The sequence below is a fragment of the Corvus kubaryi genome, unplaced genomic scaffold (genome assembly GCF_017639235.1).
Source record: "Corvus kubaryi isolate FWS band 111438036 unplaced genomic scaffold, C.kubaryi_AGA036_p1.0 37308, whole genome shotgun sequence".
Lineage (NCBI taxonomy): Eukaryota > Metazoa > Chordata > Aves > Passeriformes > Corvidae > Corvus > Corvus kubaryi.
Window position 1 is genome coordinate 2,394,097 of NW_024581096.1, and position 17,881 is coordinate 2,411,977.

Sequence of the window (17,881 nt, forward strand, 5' to 3'; positions counted from 1 at the left end):
TGGTCTTCCAGATTCTGATAAACAAATTAATGACCACACCACATGAACCTTATGTAACAATCAATGAGTCATTTTGGCCACCTTATATTGAGCTGCTGCTGCGATATGGAATAGTCCTGAGACACCCAGAAGATCCAAAGAGATTGCGCCTTGAAGCTTTTCACAAGTAGTGTGACATACACATGCGCTTGAAAACAAAACAACACCAGTACTCATACTTCGGGGCTGGAACATACTTAGGTTTCATAATAAGCTTTCTTAGTATCAGCCATCATTTCTTGTGCTTTGGTTTTATATCAAGATTTGCATTGTGGAAGATTTTTTAAAGATGCTTAAAAATCTCAAAGATGCTTTTCTAAGATGCCAGTTCATGTAATAGACAAAGATGTTAACCAGTCCTTTTTAAAAATCATACTTTCTGCATTGCTTTTATGGTTTAGATTTTTTGGATTGCTTGAAGTCTTCTCAATTTCCTTTAGTATTTTCTTGTATTCTGTAGAGGCAAAATTCAGAATAACACCACTCCTCCTGTACATGTTCTTGCAAACATTTGGAACTAACAGAGAGGTATCCTCTCAAGAATGTGTTATGCCTTGTTTCTTGGAGCCTTTGCAAACAAATTTATTGGCTTCAAGATAAACACTTAGGCATGCTGACACATCTTTCTGTGCAAAGTGCAGCAGATGGTGAGTCTGCACCTTTCACTGCATGCTTCCAAAACTGCCCATACTGTGTTATGCTATATTGCCTTACAGTATCTGTCTTCACTTTTTCAGACCTTTATCAAGGTTTTTAATGGGTCTCTGTTCTGTTGCTCTCAACAGCTTCTAAATTATGTCAGTTGAGAGTTACCTTCTGACTCAATGCTGGCATTTTTTGTAATCTTAGTCTTTTCTGTAGCCATTGTTATTGTATTGTATTGTATTGTATTGAGTACAAAAATTCTACTCTTGCATATCTGTAGTGACTAAAGCTTTGGAAAATAAACTTTGTTATTAACTAGATTGCAGTTTTTTATTGAGGTAGGAACTTTAGTGATTTTTCAGTTGATGGAAAAATAAAGTGTTGTATACAATCATTGAATGTTTTCATGTGGTGGTTTTTAGAATGGTGTTTATGTGATTTGATGTGATGACTTGTAAAGATGACGCAAGGACACATGGGAAAGGAAAGGGCAACCAATCTAAGTTCCAATATAATTGCCCTTTTTTAGACTAATGAGGTAGTAAGCAAAAAAATCATTCATCTTGTCTAGTTTTGAGTGATTGGGCATGGGTATAGACTGCAGTGTGTGTTGTTGTACATGAACATTGACTTCTTTTTGCTTCATACTACTTGTATAACTACCCTCCTGTTGTGGTTTAACCTCTCTTATTCACCCATGAGCTCTAGAATCTGACTAATCCATACATTTATCTTACAATGTTTTTAATTGAAAATTCAAATAGCTACATTTTTTGGCTTTGATTTATAGCGTTGTCTCTTTTGGGTTTTTTCTTCATTTGTGTTTAAATGCTTTGTATTCTGCTATCCTTTCACGTTATTATTAATACTGCTCAGATACTTCATTGACCCTGGATGACTTCTTCTGTCCTGACATTGATAAGAAGAAGAAAAAATGTTAAACACTCAGTAGCCTCTTGTGTTTAAAAAGAAGAAAAATACCAACACATATCACCCGCCTCCGAAAACCAAACCCAAGCCCAAACCAAAGCACTGAGAAAGAGATAGGATAATCTATAAACAAGAGCTCTAAAGAAGATGCAATATTAATTGTTTTTCATACCAAAATCAAATCTCATCCAAGTAAAATACCAGAATAGATTTAAATGAAACTACCTCACATAAAGCTTTACATTAAATTATGAAACTCACTGCTATAAAATATGTTGTAAGATTACATAAAAACTTTCAAAAAAAGCTTGTCGAGTTCAGATTTGTGAGTGATTATTAAAGAAAATTGGTAGTCAGCTGTTTCAGGAATCTCCATCCTACTAATTGTTGGACTTTGAGGAGATACACATAGATATTCCCTGAGATTTTCCTGCAGCTCCACAGTATCTTCCTGAGTTCTCTGAAGCCTTTCTGCATAGGCCCTGGGTATGCTCAGAACCCAAAAGTTCAATGCAGTGCTTTTTCCTTAGGGTTGATTGAATCACTACAGCAGAAGAAAAGCTGTAGAAAGAGATAATCCATTTTCTCTCATGGCCTAAAATGCATTGCCAGTTTTTTTAAAGAGAAGCTGGTTCAGACTGAAACAGAGCTAGCTGAAAGCTGTAGCTCCTAAAAAAATCCCAACAAGTAAATTGAAGCAAATCAAGGCAGTGATGAAGAACAGATCTTCTTTATGAAAAAAAGCTGGGAGTAAGATCTTTCATCAGTACTTTCAACAACCAGGAAGGTTGGGAAGTACATTGAAAGTAATTTCTTAAGTTTTTCTCTCTGTGTATGTCTGAGTAACAGTTGCTGGTTTGGAATTAACACCTCCGTTAAATGCTAATATTGGGGCTCTATGTGCATTCTGTGAAATTAGGATTTGTTTATCTTTAGCTTAACTGTCAATTTTTAACTCTACAAAGGTTAATATCAAAAAAAGCCAGGATGTTAAATGAACATTGAGAACTACCAAGTGTGAGTAAGATGACAAACTGATCTATGAGCTGGCAGTGTGTCCTTGTGGCCAAGAAGGCCAATGGTATCCCATTGGGTGCCATAGGAAGAGCAGTGCCAGCAGGCTGAAGAAGGTCATCCTGCCACTCTGCCTGTGCCTTTGCTTCTTTTCTTTTAGTTGACCAGCAGTTCCCTACTCAGCCATACCTGTCTAGGGACAATCAGGCTCCTTGGTAAACCTAAATCTTCGTGTTATAACCCATGCGGATCAAGACAGATGTCAGGATAACAAGCTGCAAAAAGACAGATTTCTTTGATTTCAGTCATTACTTAGTAAGGAAGTTTTGTACTTGGCTGGGTCTATTTGATTAGACCTGTATCCCTGGAATATTGGCACTGCTTAAAACCTTTCACAGCTCTGCCTCTGCACCAAATAACCAGGCAACTTCTCCATCTAACACATATCATATTCTCCCAGTGTGGAGCTGGTGGTTTTTATATGGTTAAGAGTAAGATGTTAGTCACAACTGTGTCACCATCCAGGGCATAATTCATGGATGAGCAGTCACCTGCTGAATCAGAGGCCAAACCTTGGAGACCGGTGCTTTCCCGTGACTGTTTCAGTAGAAAATCTCACCCCGAGGGAGCATTAACTTTCCATTCTGATTTGGTGTGATCTAGACATCAGACTGGCATTTACATGAAGAGGAAAAAAATTACTCATTAAACAATAGTGATTCTTCTGGAATGTGCATATTGTGCAGAGCCCCCGACTCTTCTTGCTTTTTGTAATACATCAGCACAGCAAACTTCATATTGAGTGGAAATTCATCTAGTAACATGTACACCTTCTTGCATGCAGTATTACAAGGTTACAAGGAAGAGCAGACCATGCCTGCCTTCACAGACTCAACTCTGCAAATCACTGTGTTGGGACAAACTTACTGATGTGATTTCCTAGAGAAATAACTAAATTATTCTGCAGATTTTCACCTTTTGATAGTGGCATTAAATGCAACTGCTATATTTATCTGGATTTTGCTACATTAAAAAAAATGTGATTTTGAGAGTTTGGCATAAAAGTTTCTGGATGTAAAGTTTTGGCAGAAATACACAAGATTTGTTTGTGGTTTTGAGAGAGTGGAGGTGATGCTAATGAAGAGTGCTGTAGGTAGTTACAGGCATATAATATAACCTTGGAAAAATAAGCCTATCTTGAATCCTTGAACGTTCGTTAGTATTTTGGTAAAATAATGCTATATTTTCTGTGTCTTACATTGAATTTGAAGTTTTTTTAAAAAAGGAAAGCATGTGATAAATGCAGGAAAAGCATATGATAGCAAGCAGTCTTGTACCTGTTTAAATCTTTAAGTCATCTTTCATAGTTATGTATTCACAAAAGATAGCGAGTCCATGTATTTTCTGAAAGGTTTTTTTTTGTCAGTGTTTTAGTTTCGTTTACTGGATTTGGTCTGGGGTGGTTTTTTGTGTTGGTTTTTGTTGTTTGGGGGGTTTTTTGGTTGATGTTGTTTTGTATTATTTTGGTGTGGGGGTTTTTTTGTTTGGTTGTTTTTTTGTGGGCTTTCTTTTGTTTGTGTTTGTTTTGTTCTGTTTTGGTTTTGTTTCTTTGTTTGCCATTTTGGGGTGGTTGGGTTTTTGTTTGGGGGGTTTTTGGTTTGTTTTGTTCTCATTGCATTTGTACTTTATTTGCTTATTTATTTTGCTTCAAACTGTTTTAGCACAAAAAGTTTTGATCACAATACTCCTACTTATTTCCAAGCATGACATTCTAGTGATTAAGGCAATGAGACTCTATTTTGTGCATATTCTCAGGTAATACACTATGTTTTAGTAGATTATTTCCAGGTTAAACAATGAGCATTCCAAGGTACCTCAGCAGTGCCGAACTACTCGTAATTATAATCAGTCGTGGATACAAGAAGTTCTTTGTTCTGCAAACGTTTTAAATTCTGTACTTTAGAAAATTTATTGTGTCAAATGAAACATAATCTTGCCTTCTCTATTTGGCAACAGATGCTGCTTGCAGGTGCTTGCAAGTGAGCTTTTGATTATAGCTAGCCAAGACAAATGTAATTTTGGTGGTATTCCTGTTGTAGTTTTAATTTAGGTTGCATTAAATGAGTTGCTGGAGATAGTTTCAGGCAGAAAGACTTAAAATAAAAACTAACTAGATTAGTGTTGCAGTTTAATTGATAAATAACTAGTCCATTCATTTCCTTAACAATTGTTTGCTCAAGTTTCCTTAAGATTATAAAGTGGTTGTGTTTTATTTCCTTTAACAGAACACTAGGCAATTTTGATTGGGGATGAGGCAATCAATTATTCTTGGTGACATGATCTAGACACATCTTTACTAAAACACTAACTTATCCACAGAAACAAATTACAGTGCTTGAAGTTGGTATCTGTTATAAAAGTTCTTCTTTGCTACTTCTATTGTTTTTATTTAACAGACTGATTAATTTTATGACTATTTGCACTGACTGTAAAACTCTTATGGTTATTAATTTATATTAAATGTTGCCAAAGAACAAGCTTGCAATGCTACTCTGTATGCATAACCTATTGCAGTTGCATCTAAGTTTTTATTTGAATGGGCAGCGTGCTTTTATTTCAGTATAATTTCTTTCTGTATTTATGTCTATTTCACTCTTAAAAGGTTTTGTTTTGTCAAACTCATTGCATTGGAAGTTGTATTTTTATTAGATTCAGCAACATGTTATTTATAGTCCTACAAAAATGAACTGCAACACTAGAAAACAAGGTAATTAATTTGTTGTATTTAAAGAAAGAATCCAAAGACTGAGGTTAATATAAATGAAGTTGCTTAATAGAAAGGGAGCAGTGTGTGTTTCATAATGGAAGGTGAAACTGTTCAGCCTAGCTGAATTTAAAGTTAGTCTGTTCAGAATAGTTCTCCTACCTGTTTTGGAAATTAAAAATTCATCTAGACTTTACTGGGTAGTTGCCAGATGGCTCTAACTGCAGGACAAGCCCTGATTGCAAACAGGAGCTTAATTTTAATGCTCTTTGCTTATGAAGGCTAAGGCTGCGCAGTCAATACATTCTTTGACTGAGTGCAAGCTTGACAAAAATTCTGTAACTGGAACAAAGTTCCTTGTATATGACAGGATTCTGGCAACATGCATGTAATCTATTATTTGGGAAGACAAAATACTGAAGAACTGACAAAGGTATAAAAATAATATCATAATTGCATATGTGAGGGTCCCAGCAGAATTCTTCTAAGAACAACACAAATTTGAATGTAAATTTCCCTTTACGGCTAGAACTGATGTGGACAGTAACAACAAAGCTGAATTTAAAAAACATTTGCAAGTCTCTGGACTGCTAATTTAAGGGATTGTTAACTCAGAAAGAAAGCTCTCATGTATGGGTTACAGTTTAAGAACACTGAAGCTGAGAATAACAACTGTGTCTTGACTGTTAGTCAAACAGTGTCTGCTCTTCATCAAGAAGCAGCATTCAAATTTTATAATGTAACAGAGATATTCATTTTATGAAATATTACATCACTACATCAACTGTGAGTTACTGCAAGAGAAGCAGCACTTCTCAGAAAGCCAAGTCACACAAACCAAAGTAAATCGGGGGACGACAGAGTCCCAGAATGATGTACAATAGCAAGAGTGCTTACAAGAAGTCTCCTGTGCTGTGCCAGGAACGTCCTAAACCAAATCAGTTAACTCCATGTAGAACTACCAGGAGTTAGATGTAAGCCTTCACCTTAAATCAAGAGAGAGTTATTTTACTCAGACAAATTAATTCCTGCTGAAGTTCTTTTCCACTGGAGATAAGACTGACTGTGGGGCTGTACCAGGGATGAAACCGTGCCACTGGATTACTGCAGCATCAAAGAAGCATTATCATACCTGCTGAACAAAGTTATCTTTGCGACATTTTAGCAAGGTTGTTTTCAAGCTGCTTTTATTAAAAAATACAATCTGGATGGTAGTCAACATGCACATGATTCCTTGAGGGGACACAAACCCAGTGCCAATTCTAAAAAGCAAGAGTGCCTAGAAAAAAAAAGATACTGAAATAATTGAACTCAAGCTGATGTGTTACCCTTTCAAACAACTGACTTGTGGCAGTTCAGAACTCAAGAAGCAAAATGAATATTAATGTGAAGCTTTCCAGTAGACATGCATGTGTACAGCAGGGATCAGGCTTATATGAAAAAATATTTTCAGATATGGGTGTTTGGCAAATTATTAGCAAACTACACAGTTGTCTGTAAGACAAAACTCAGCTTAGTCAGACCAAAGAGAATATTTTTAATATATTAATTAGTGTTATATTTTCCCACAAAAATGTTTTGTTTGAAAGATCTATGCCTGCTTTTTGCATAGCTAAGGAAATCCTGTGATTTCCTGACAATAGTAAAAGAGTTCAAAATTACATTTTTTATTGACAGGTTGTTTCAACTGAACTTAAGCAGTAAGTAATCATTGCAATGCTCTATTAATATTCCATATGACAGCTAGATATCAAAATAGATTATTTTTGTTTATAATCACTATTCCTTTAATAAAAATTGATAATTAAAGGATAAGACAGGATGTAATAATTTTTAGAAAGTTGTTTTCTCCTTTTGGCATGGTGATATATAATGAAGTACAAATAGCATGCTACTGTTTTTATATACTACTCAATACATAGAAGCACTGCCGTATCTTTTAGTAGACTAAAAAATACTTTTAAAAAATTATGTTGCTTGCTATGATGTTAAAATCTCAGTCCATGTATTGCACATACAGTAATTTTAGAGTAAGAATTCACTGTTCACAATAAAGGAGAATTATGCTTCTGCTTCTGTAACAGTTGCATTTTAGTATTGATTTCTTAAACCAAAGTTGTTGATACTTATTCACCTGCTATCCAGTTTCCATCAGGCTTGCAATACATATGGCTAGTTTATAATCTAAGATAAAGATACTAATCTGGCAACTAAATTTTCTCTAGAGGATGGATATCAGAGAACTCTTAAATGTGTAGATTAAATAAATGTCTGCTGAATTACATAGATAATGCTTCTTCATTTTAGTAGCACTTTAAAGAATCACAAGAGAAGGGTACAATGATCTTCCGTAAGATGTTTGATGGATCTTATGTAGTTCCAGAAATAGCTGAGAACCCTAAATAAAATAGTTCCATTTCATAAAAGTGACTATTCAGATTACTTTCCTCTTCCAAGCCTTTCTAGAAAATTTGCATTCAGTTCAGATTTGCTGGTTAAATACACACATTGCTACAGACACCTGTAATTCATAAGAGAAATGAAGCAGTTCAGGAGTGGTGCAGGTAATAGCCAAAATTTTTGTTGATGGCATGTTAGGTTGGCTGCATCTGCCACTTCTTCTATTTCACTGAAACTTCCTTTTAGTACTATTAAGGAAAGAAAAGCAAAGAATAATTTTCAGTAAATTTATTGATGGCTAAGATCCCTTTCTGAATAGAAGCTGGCCAAATCATAGGAGTTTAGTGTTGAATCAAATAGAAAGCTTAGTATATAGAGGCAGGAGGAATTTAAATTTAGCAGTTGCTCTGTGCCAAGTATATAGTCATTTTTCTTCAGGGAATTGGTTGAGTCCAGAAGCATTGGCAATGGGTAAGGGGAAACCTATTTTGCTTCCAGCTGGCCAGTCTATGACTTTATAGCTCAGAGGTTTAAAGTATTATGCTGCCTGATGTGGGATGATTGCCTGATGACCAAGTGTGAAGTTGGGAAATAAAAATTACCTATTCTGAAAAAGTTGTAATATTTGTACAGAGATTCTGATCTTATTACCAGTACTGTGAAAAAAATCAGGTATGTTTAATTTAGTAAAATAACAGGAATAAAGATGGATAAGAAGTATATCAGACACACCCCTCCTGAATTTTAAAACAGGAGTTCCTTTTAATTACTTTTATCTTTTCTCAAAGGGGTAAAAAGCAGTGTTCGTCATTCATGCAAATTACTTTCCAACTATACCGTTAATTAGTCCAAGTTAAATTTGACTGTGTTTAAAAAAATAATTTGGGTAATCTAGATCTTGAAGGGCTGTGCACCTATCAGAAAAGCTGAATCTTAATGCATAATCAGCAAAAGGAGAGCCCCTTCCCCATTCTCAGCTATAAGGACTTCTCAATTGCAAATATGTGCTGCTTGTAAGTTTGCTACTATCAAACCATCTGAATGTTTCAGAAAAAGCCTGTCCAAAAACAAAGATGAGAAAAGCTAGGAATCTGAGTTGAAAGACAGTAGTTTAGCCATAAGACAGGATCAGATTTAGTGGGGGTTTTTTTAATACAGCAAAGCATTATTTTATAGAAAATAAAGTAATTAATTTAAAGTGTAGCTCTGCCTGTCTAATACCAGCATATGTACAGTTTACATTTTTACTTACATACATTTCATGAGACAAATCTATATTTAAATCTATGTAAGTAGATCTGATTAAAATACTATAATTCTTTTAATATGAATTTATATTGAGGTCAATAAGCCCATGAGACCTTGCCAGCTCATCTACAGCAAGCTGTTTCTTATATGTGCGAAGTTCTTTAATAAGCTAAGAGGTAATAACCACTGGATTGAATACACACACCACTAATAATGCACATATTTACCATTAATATTCTTAATGTGTCTCAGAGGTCTCAGGGGAAGAATTCACTTTCTCCTCGACCAGGATCAGAGAGGGAGACAGAATTAGAATAGCCATGATATTTTGTCGATCCCACTGCAGATGGCAGTTTATTGTCAGTATTGCTGATCAGTGTCACTGGCTCACCTGAAAATACTTAAGATTTAATAAGTGTTATATTAAATACTTTATAGCCAACAAAACACAAGCAATGGTATCCTTTTCTACAGCTTTTTCATTCTGAGTTACACAAGATTAATTCCTGTGTTTCATGTAAAATACATAGACAAAAAAACTGGAAGAACTTCTGAGAGGCTTAGAAGCCTAAACTAGCAAGGGGCAGAAAACACTTTGATAGCAATGCATCCATCCAGGCACATTTACTTGGACATATGTCATGTTTATAGCACAAGCACAATGAGGATTTTTTTGAGAAAAACATTCATAGTATCTAATCATACTTAATAGAGAGTGTGTGCATTTTGTTGCTGCATTTGAGTCCTGTTCTCAAGATAAAAATAAATATCCTTTTCTGCACATTATAGTTCAGCAAATTCCCCAAATTCTTATATTAAAAAAGAGAAAAAATTTACAAACACCTGGTCCTGTCCTTCTTAGAGAGCAGAGATCAAAGAAACAGAAAACTTTCAATCTTCAAAGCTACAGTTGTACTTCAGAAGAATTACACCAATGCATTTTACATCCCATCTTTGGTAAGAAACCGTGTAGCTAGTAAGTAATTTTTGTGTGTAAGCGATTTTTGTGATTTACTGTAGAGTACAGCATGATAAATGCTGGGCTGCCCTGCTTGTTCTGAAAGTTTTGCACTGGGCATTTCAAGCTGCTGAATTTCTTTTTTTCATGGAGTCTCAGAGAAAACCTTTGCAGAGACAATGCACAAAGTGAAATCCCTGGTACTCTTTCGCAGTTAATTTGTTTCATCCCCCAAAAGAAAGACCCCAATAGAAAAGTATTCATTCATGTGCAAAGCCGAGATTCTGGGGCTGAGCAAGAGCAAAGGTTACCCCTGTACCCTCCCCCAAGCCTATTCAGAGAGAATCCCAGTTCTCACCTCTGAAAGTCAGATAGACTATCCGCGGACAGAGAAAGAGAATGGCCCAGGGACAGCTTTTGGAAGATGAGAAATAGAAATGCCCTGTGTCTAGACTTTAAATAGAAAGGACAGGCTATACCCACAGGTGATGCTTAAAACTAATACTTTGGAAGTATGAGCCAAGGCTAGGGGAATAAGCAGCCTTGCAGAGGAGGAAGTAGCTGTAAAATACATTTTTACAAAATATACTATATTTTTGTACATTTATCAAAAGATGCTTTGGCCTTAAAATTTGTACCAGCTGTAGTGAAGGTGGGATCTTGCATTAATTTAAACTCAGTTATGCAGATCCTTGAAGTATGAAAAAAATAATGCTTAATTATACCTCCCTTGGAGTCTCATTTGATCTGCTGGGAAACACCAATAATATCTGGTAAAGCACAATACTAAACTTTCACTTCTGCACTACTCAGGATGAGCAGTAGCTGGCATGGGAAACAGGCAAACCTTTAAGACCTTCTTTTAAAGACAGCAGAAAAAAAGTCATAGATACACAGTTGCAGGTGGGATATCTCCGTGTTTGTGCTCTTTATGTGTTCCACTGATTGTCCTCATAAATACAATGTTAAGTTGGCTATTAGCCAAACTTTATACAGAATATCAGTATGGGAAGAGTTGTGTTAAGTGTATAATTAAATCTATGAAGAAAACTGCTTATGCAATAACTTATATAGAAGTTTATTTATTGCCAGATAACCTTATCTGTGAGTGAAATTGTGTAGATGCAGCTGTGGATGAAATGAGCTAAAAATAAATGTCCAGAATTTTCTCCAAGCTTGTAGATTTCTTTAGCTGTTACTCCATTTGCTTTGAGTACTTTTATTTTGGCTGACAAATCTCCTGATGTACTATTAATTAAAAAGTCTACAAAAATAATACACCGAAGTTATTACCATCAATTGAGTTTCAGGCATGGAGAGAATAGAGAGAGGGGGTGTTGGATTTTGTTTGTTGGTTTGTTTGTTTTGTCTTGTTTTGTTTTGTTTTGAATAAAAGAAAAACTGAAGTCAGGAGAAGTTACCTTCCAAGAACACAGAAGGTTGATGCAAGAATCAGTGTGAATCCATATCAGAGTTTGCAGTGATGAGGCTTCTTTTGTTCTGGGGTCATCATTTAAATATGTGTATGTACAAACATAGGCTCAAGTTGCTCATTCTTTGTCCTCAAGCGTCTGTGAACAGTCCCACACCATCATCTTCATATCTCTGGATGGTTTTATGGTTATTTCATGTTAGAATGCAAAAGTGATAGCATAGACTGTACAAGTCTCTTTAATCATATTAGGCATCTTGAAAGTTTTTGAGAAAAATTGAATCTTATCCTTTTGCAGTATAACTTGCATATTGATGTTAATAATCCCCTAATGGCTACAGCAGGAACAGAAGTATGCCAAACCCAGTTCATATTTCAATAGATTGTGCCCAGAGTACAGAGGCCCATAGCTAAGAAAGGTACTCTTTTCACTCCTTAGAAACAAAATTTTGTTTGTGATTTTAATGCACAGTTGAGTTTTCAGTAGATGTGAAAAAGATACTTTTGATGTTGGAAAACTTATTGATCTTTTATTTCAAGTCCTTTACTTTAGTTTTGTCTTTAGACTGTAGCTGAATTCTTTTACCAAATAGCAAACAGAAATATATTCAAGACTGAGTGTATTTCAAGAATATTTAGAAGAATAACAGAAGATTCATAGCACTAATTACTATGAAGGTGTTATATAGATCTCAAGCATCATGGTATTTGCTCTTTCTCCCAAGCTGTGTATAAATGTCAGAGGGCCTTGCGAGGTTCATTTGACAAATAGCTGTGGTCGTTGCTAGAGGACCAGTAACTGTTCTTTTCTAGGACTTCTTTTTGTAACTGTTCTCTCATGGGAGATCACTGGTCTCACAGCAGAGCAGCTAAATACAATATATATATGTTCCTGAGCTGCCCCAGTGTGAAAGTCAGCAGTGCAGTGGATTCTTTTGGATGTGTGTGAATGGCAGTGGATTGCAGTGGGAACTAGTGGGAATAGCAGGTGGTTTTAAGCTATTCCTCCTACATTTGTATTGAAAGAGTTGAGGATTGCTTTTAACATAAAACCAACTGCTGGGTCATACCAAAAGATTCATCTGGCCCTGGATTTTGACTTCAAGAGCACCTACAAGGAGATAACTTGAGTTAACTGGGCAAAGAATGGGACAAGCATATATGGCAGTTCTCCTTTCTACTCTCCGATCTGCAGTGTCTAATCACTTCCAGGTTAGACACATAGAAGAGGGTCAGAGCACTTAGTGCTGCACAGACCAGCTTCATGCAAAACCAACCAATCCTAAATAAGTTGGAAAAGGGAAATGCTGGACTTTTTGAAGAGGCGTTAATAAACTCCTTCAAAGCAGAACACTGTTTTCCATAAACACAAGATGTTAATACTGTGATAATCCTGTAAAAAAAAAAAGAACAATGAAGTTACTTGTGAGATAAGAGGAAAGAAACACATTTACTAACCACATTAACATAACACCTTACAGCATTCAGTAAGTTTTTGCATTTTGGAGGGACACAGAAAAGTTACAAGGGGAGAGGTGAGTTTTTTTCAATTCTTCCTCAAACCATTGTCTTAACAGCATGTATGAAAGTTATTTCCATTTATAAACTGCAAGACAGTGTGGTAGAAAGAATGCCAGAAACCCACCTAAATTGGACAAAGTTGTAAGTATGCACAGTATGCTCCAGATTCTTTAATAAATCTTTTCCACCTATACAGCCCAGGAATATGGAAAGTCCAATTTTTTCCATTCAAAACAAATCTCTGCTCATTTCATGATCCAATTTTACAATCTCTGACATTGGTGTTTGTGTCTACATTTTTATACAAAGCATATCAAGAAAAGGGGAATCACCACATGGTTCAGAAGATACTAAATGAGCAGTCTGTGATGCTCATCACTACTCTCCTTCAATTCAGAAACTAAAAAAGTCACTCAGGCACCTGAGACCAAGATGCCTAATTCTGCACTAGGAGTGTCATTCCTGGAGCTGAGTGCCAGACTGCAAAATGCTGCAGTGTTCTGCATGGTAATATCCAGGTCTTCCTGTGAGTTAATTCCAGATTTTTCATTCTAAAACCAAAATACCTGAATTCTTATGCATTTGCTATGATTTTCTGCACAGCTTTTATATATTTCTGTGTACGCTAATCTTTGAGGAATACCATTTGCCAAATTTTTTCATAGAGATTTTCCACATACACATTTTCCACATATCATATAATTTGTCTCAGCTTTGCTCTCTCTAAGTTTTACAGATTGTTCAGATCTTACAAACAACTTTCTCTGGAAATAGGAAAATAACAAAATGAGAATACACAGAAAAACTATAATACATATAGCTGGGAAGTGCTCCCTTTAAACATGCCTACTGACCTAATCTTTCTGGTATCTCTCTCTTGACTTGGAAAGCTGGAAATAGACAAAGCGCGAAAAACTCTGAAATAAAACAACTCCCTCATCTGATTTATCTAACTTTTTTTCTGTTTACTATTGTTCCTGTTCTCATGTGGAACTTTATTGAATTTTTTTTCTTTACTTTCTACTTCAATCTTAATGAGGATAGGATCAGTTTCATCTTATTTGCCTGCAAAATTTGAGGCAAACATCCATTCTGCTATAGGATTTCCCTAATCAGTTTGATGAGTCTAAGACTCCTCATCTCAGGTTTTAACAGATACTTAATTTTACCCTTCTCACTCTCCAACCCTCCCATGTTTTGAGCAAGATTTAAATGTTACTCTCATTGCATTCATATTCTCTGATCTCTCTGCCCTGTCTCATCTATGTTCACCGGGGAGGAAACTGGCATGGACATTATGGAGGATGCCAAACTTACATTAAGTTTTCCAGTTTTATTTCTAAATCTAAAACTAAAATAATCGGGTAGTCAGGGTTCACAGGGTCTTGCAGACACAAGGGGGCTTGGGTGAGGATACGCCCCACATCAGCATAACACACAGAGATTCTTGTGGGGATCCTGGAAAAGGCAGACCTACCATCCTGCCTTTGGCAAGGCTCTTCTTATTTAAATGAAGACATTCTTGGCGATACTGCATTGCTGGGCAGAAGTAGCCTCAAAGCCATACTTGAAGCCAAATGCACCATCGTTAATTTTGTTTTAGACGGCCATCAAGAACAGCTCAACTCAAAAGGCATGCATTTTCCAACTTAAAGTACACTTTGATATGCATTCTCCCTCTGAAATGCAATGTAGCAGGCACAATTGAACATACATAGCCTGGGGCCATTTCTAGAGATGCTGTAAGATCTCCTCCTGCAAGGGATGGTGAGATTTGTAAGCGGTCTGAATTCAGATCATTTACAAGGCAAAGTCAGTGAAAGATACTGGATTTCAATAGCAACATTACCTTTAAGTACCCCTAAAAACTTTTATTTCAGGGGATTAAAAATAAACCCTTATGCACATCAAAAACTTTTCCCCTTAGAAGCGCAGAAAGTATAGCACCTATAAATGCAAGTTTATCATTACTACTTTTTCAACTCTATGGTCAATGGAAGTATTTTAATTATTTACTGTATTTAAATTTTACAGTAGTTAAGTAATTTATAACATCAGTTTATATCTAATTCCTAAAAAGGGTTATTCTCTCCACAAACACTGCTGGGATATTTCTAAATAAAATAGGTTACAGTCTTCAAGTCTTCACTAACCAGCTGAAACTACTACCTGGGAAAAAAACCCCAAACCAAAACAAACATACTTTCAAGCATGTACATCCAAATGTACAGGTAACAATAACCACATTTTACAGAAACACTCTTAACTTCTTGCTTTCTCTTCTATATTTATTTCAGTAAAAAGTAAGATTTCTGGAATTAACTCCCAATACCTCCAAATATATCTAACAATTCTAAATTCAAGTTCAATATTAATATTTATTTAAACAAAAGAGTGTGCTTCCCAATCTTAAAAGCTGTTGAATAACATACTAAAGGATTCAAAGGCCTGAAGTCAAGACTGTTTTAGCTACTTACTTCCATGGCGAGCAAACACTAAGAAACAGGTTAAGACATAAGACTAAGGTGCTCTGTGCTCAATAAGTTTGTAATCCTGCCCAGAGCTTCTGAGACATGGTTGCCTAAATAGTTTATACCTAGTACTAGAATTCTGAGTAAAATTACTATCCCTCCTAGAAAGACTTCTAACTGCAGCAAAGAAACATTTATACTAAGAATCTGTGTACAACTTCCTGTGCAAGTTTTTCTCTAAAAAGTTGCAGTTCATAAATATGTATATAGATAATATTTGGGCTGAGAAAACGAAAATAAAAGTCACCAAATGAGCTCACTGTTTTTATCTGAATGAGGTTCACTCTGAAATATAGTTTTATACAATAAAGCAAAACAGGTAAGTCAAACTGTAATGGGAATTCTGTCAGAAATTCTAATTACAGACAGTCCGGAATTTCTAAAGATGAGCCAAAGCTTTTCCTGGTAGTAGACCAGTTTTGACTGGTATATATACACCAGTAGGCTTAGGTAATAAACTGTAGTTGTCTGGAACGGGGAATAAATAATTTGTTGGTCTGAGCAAGCAGCTGGTCTTTGCAAAGTCCATATATCTTTGCTTTACTTTGCTGGGTTTAGAGCAAGGAGTTGAATCCATGTGAGGGCCCTAACCAGACAGTGATAAGCTGTCTTTCTTTTTAGCTTGATGAGTATTTATTCAGGTATACACAGTGGAGCAGGTCCAAGGAGGAGAGTCCAGTCCTTAACACCAGAATAGTCCTCATCTCAGCCATCAGACAGCAACGTGAACATTCCTGAGTCTGATTCAGGCAGGGTCTGATTTGAAGGCAGGTCTCCCAAATCCCCCGAGGATACCATAGCCATGAGGCAATTGGCTGTGATGTGTGTGTCTGTCTATTCAAAAGGTTATTTGGTTCTGATGCAGAAATGTGTAAAAAAAAAAAAAGTCTCTTCACAGTCTGTCCTTTCAATAGGATAGACTGTCCGAGCTCTCTGTAGGTACCACTGAGTTTGCAGAAAAGGTTGAGTAGAACCTGTCACAGTGCCTGTCCATGGAGGTAGGCGATGTGACTCAGGTACACCTGGCTGCATCTGAGCAGATCGTGCTTGGTGGCTTATCCATGCGAACATCGCATATAATGATTTGCTGCAGGAGCAGGAACTATGGAATATTAACAAAAAATGCTCTTCTCAGTCTTAGAAATAGCTGTTTTAATAAAGTAGACGTGCCCACCAAAGCGGCAACTGTTCACGCACGTACAGGATGAAGAGGAAGAAGGGCGAAATGTCTCCCCAGCCAGCATCCCTGCACGCCGCGGGCGCTCCCCCCGCTCGCCGACGCAGGATGGCGCCCTCGGTATGAGCAATTATCCCGGGGGGAGCAGGTTGGAGATCCATTTCCAGAATAAAGCGTTTCTCTCTGAATGCCCCTATTCCCAAGGAGCATCGATTTTATAGCTCCGGTTTTCAATGCAGTGATACATTCTGCTACTCCCCTAACTATTGTTACATTACTTTGCCCGGCGACGGTAAAAGGATCTCTCAACTACGTGTTCACTGTGCTGTTTCAGAATGAATGGTGACAAAGGTAACTAGCTATTTAGGACGTTGTTCTTGTTCTGTTAGAACTGCAGTTAAAAGAAATTTCACGTACTTCTATATAGAATGTAATTTAACTACAGCAGTGCTTCATATTCAAAGGTAATTGTGTAGCGTTTATTTGAAACGACGAGTAACAGCCACAGCTCTGATTTCTCCATCTCACGGGGCACAAAGCCAGCCCTTGCTGACCATCAGAGTCCTGCTGGCTGTTTGACTTTGCAGGCGGATCCTGCTCTTTCGACGCTCGGAGAGGTCCCGGAGTAGCTGTGCTCTTGGACCTGTCTCTCCAATTACTTCACAGTCCAGCCAGATATTATAGATTCACCAGAAGGTGCAATTACACCTACTACCTCCGGCTGGGGAGGAAAACCCGCACCCGCACCATTTGGGAAATATAGTTAGCAGAAGCTTGAAACCTTAGAACGTAGGTTCAGGAAGGATTTGTTTTTCCTCTTTTTTCGGCAATCGGAAATTGGCTTGGTGGTTAAGAGGGCAAGTGGGAGTTCCAACCCACTCCGTCCGTGTGACCCTCTCCCCGGCACCGCTGGCTTCCCGGAGCAGGGGCGCTCCGCAGGCCGCCAGCTGCCCGCTCCCGTGCGCACCTTCCAGCCCTGCCAGACGGGGACACGGTGCCGCGGCCCCCGCCCTGCTCCCCGCCGCAAATGAAACTGAAAGCGCTGTGCGGGCAGGGCCGGGACCCTCAACCCTGGCGCGGTGCTGGCCCGGCTGCCGCTGGCCGCGCGGGCTTCAGACACCGCCTCCCATCCGCTGGAAATGGGTGTTGAAGAGGTTTCCTTTTATTAATGCCCGTAACGGGGCGCGGGACGGGCAGGGCGATGGCAGCGGGGCGATGGCAG

General features: G+C 37.3%; 1 protein-coding gene across 1 annotated transcript in view; it reads left to right on the forward strand.

Moving 5' to 3' along the window:
• The window catches only part of CENPK (centromere protein K), a 30,083-nt gene extending 29,005 nt beyond the window's left edge, over nucleotides 1-1,078 (forward strand). Inside the window, exon 10 of the mRNA XM_042028249.1 lies at nucleotides 12-1,078. Coding sequence (XP_041884183.1) covers nucleotides 12-170 — 159 coding nt within the window. The 3' untranslated portion in view covers nucleotides 171-1,078. The remainder of the gene's footprint in view (nucleotides 1-11) is intronic.
• Nucleotides 1,079-17,881: the final 16,803 nt, after the last annotated feature.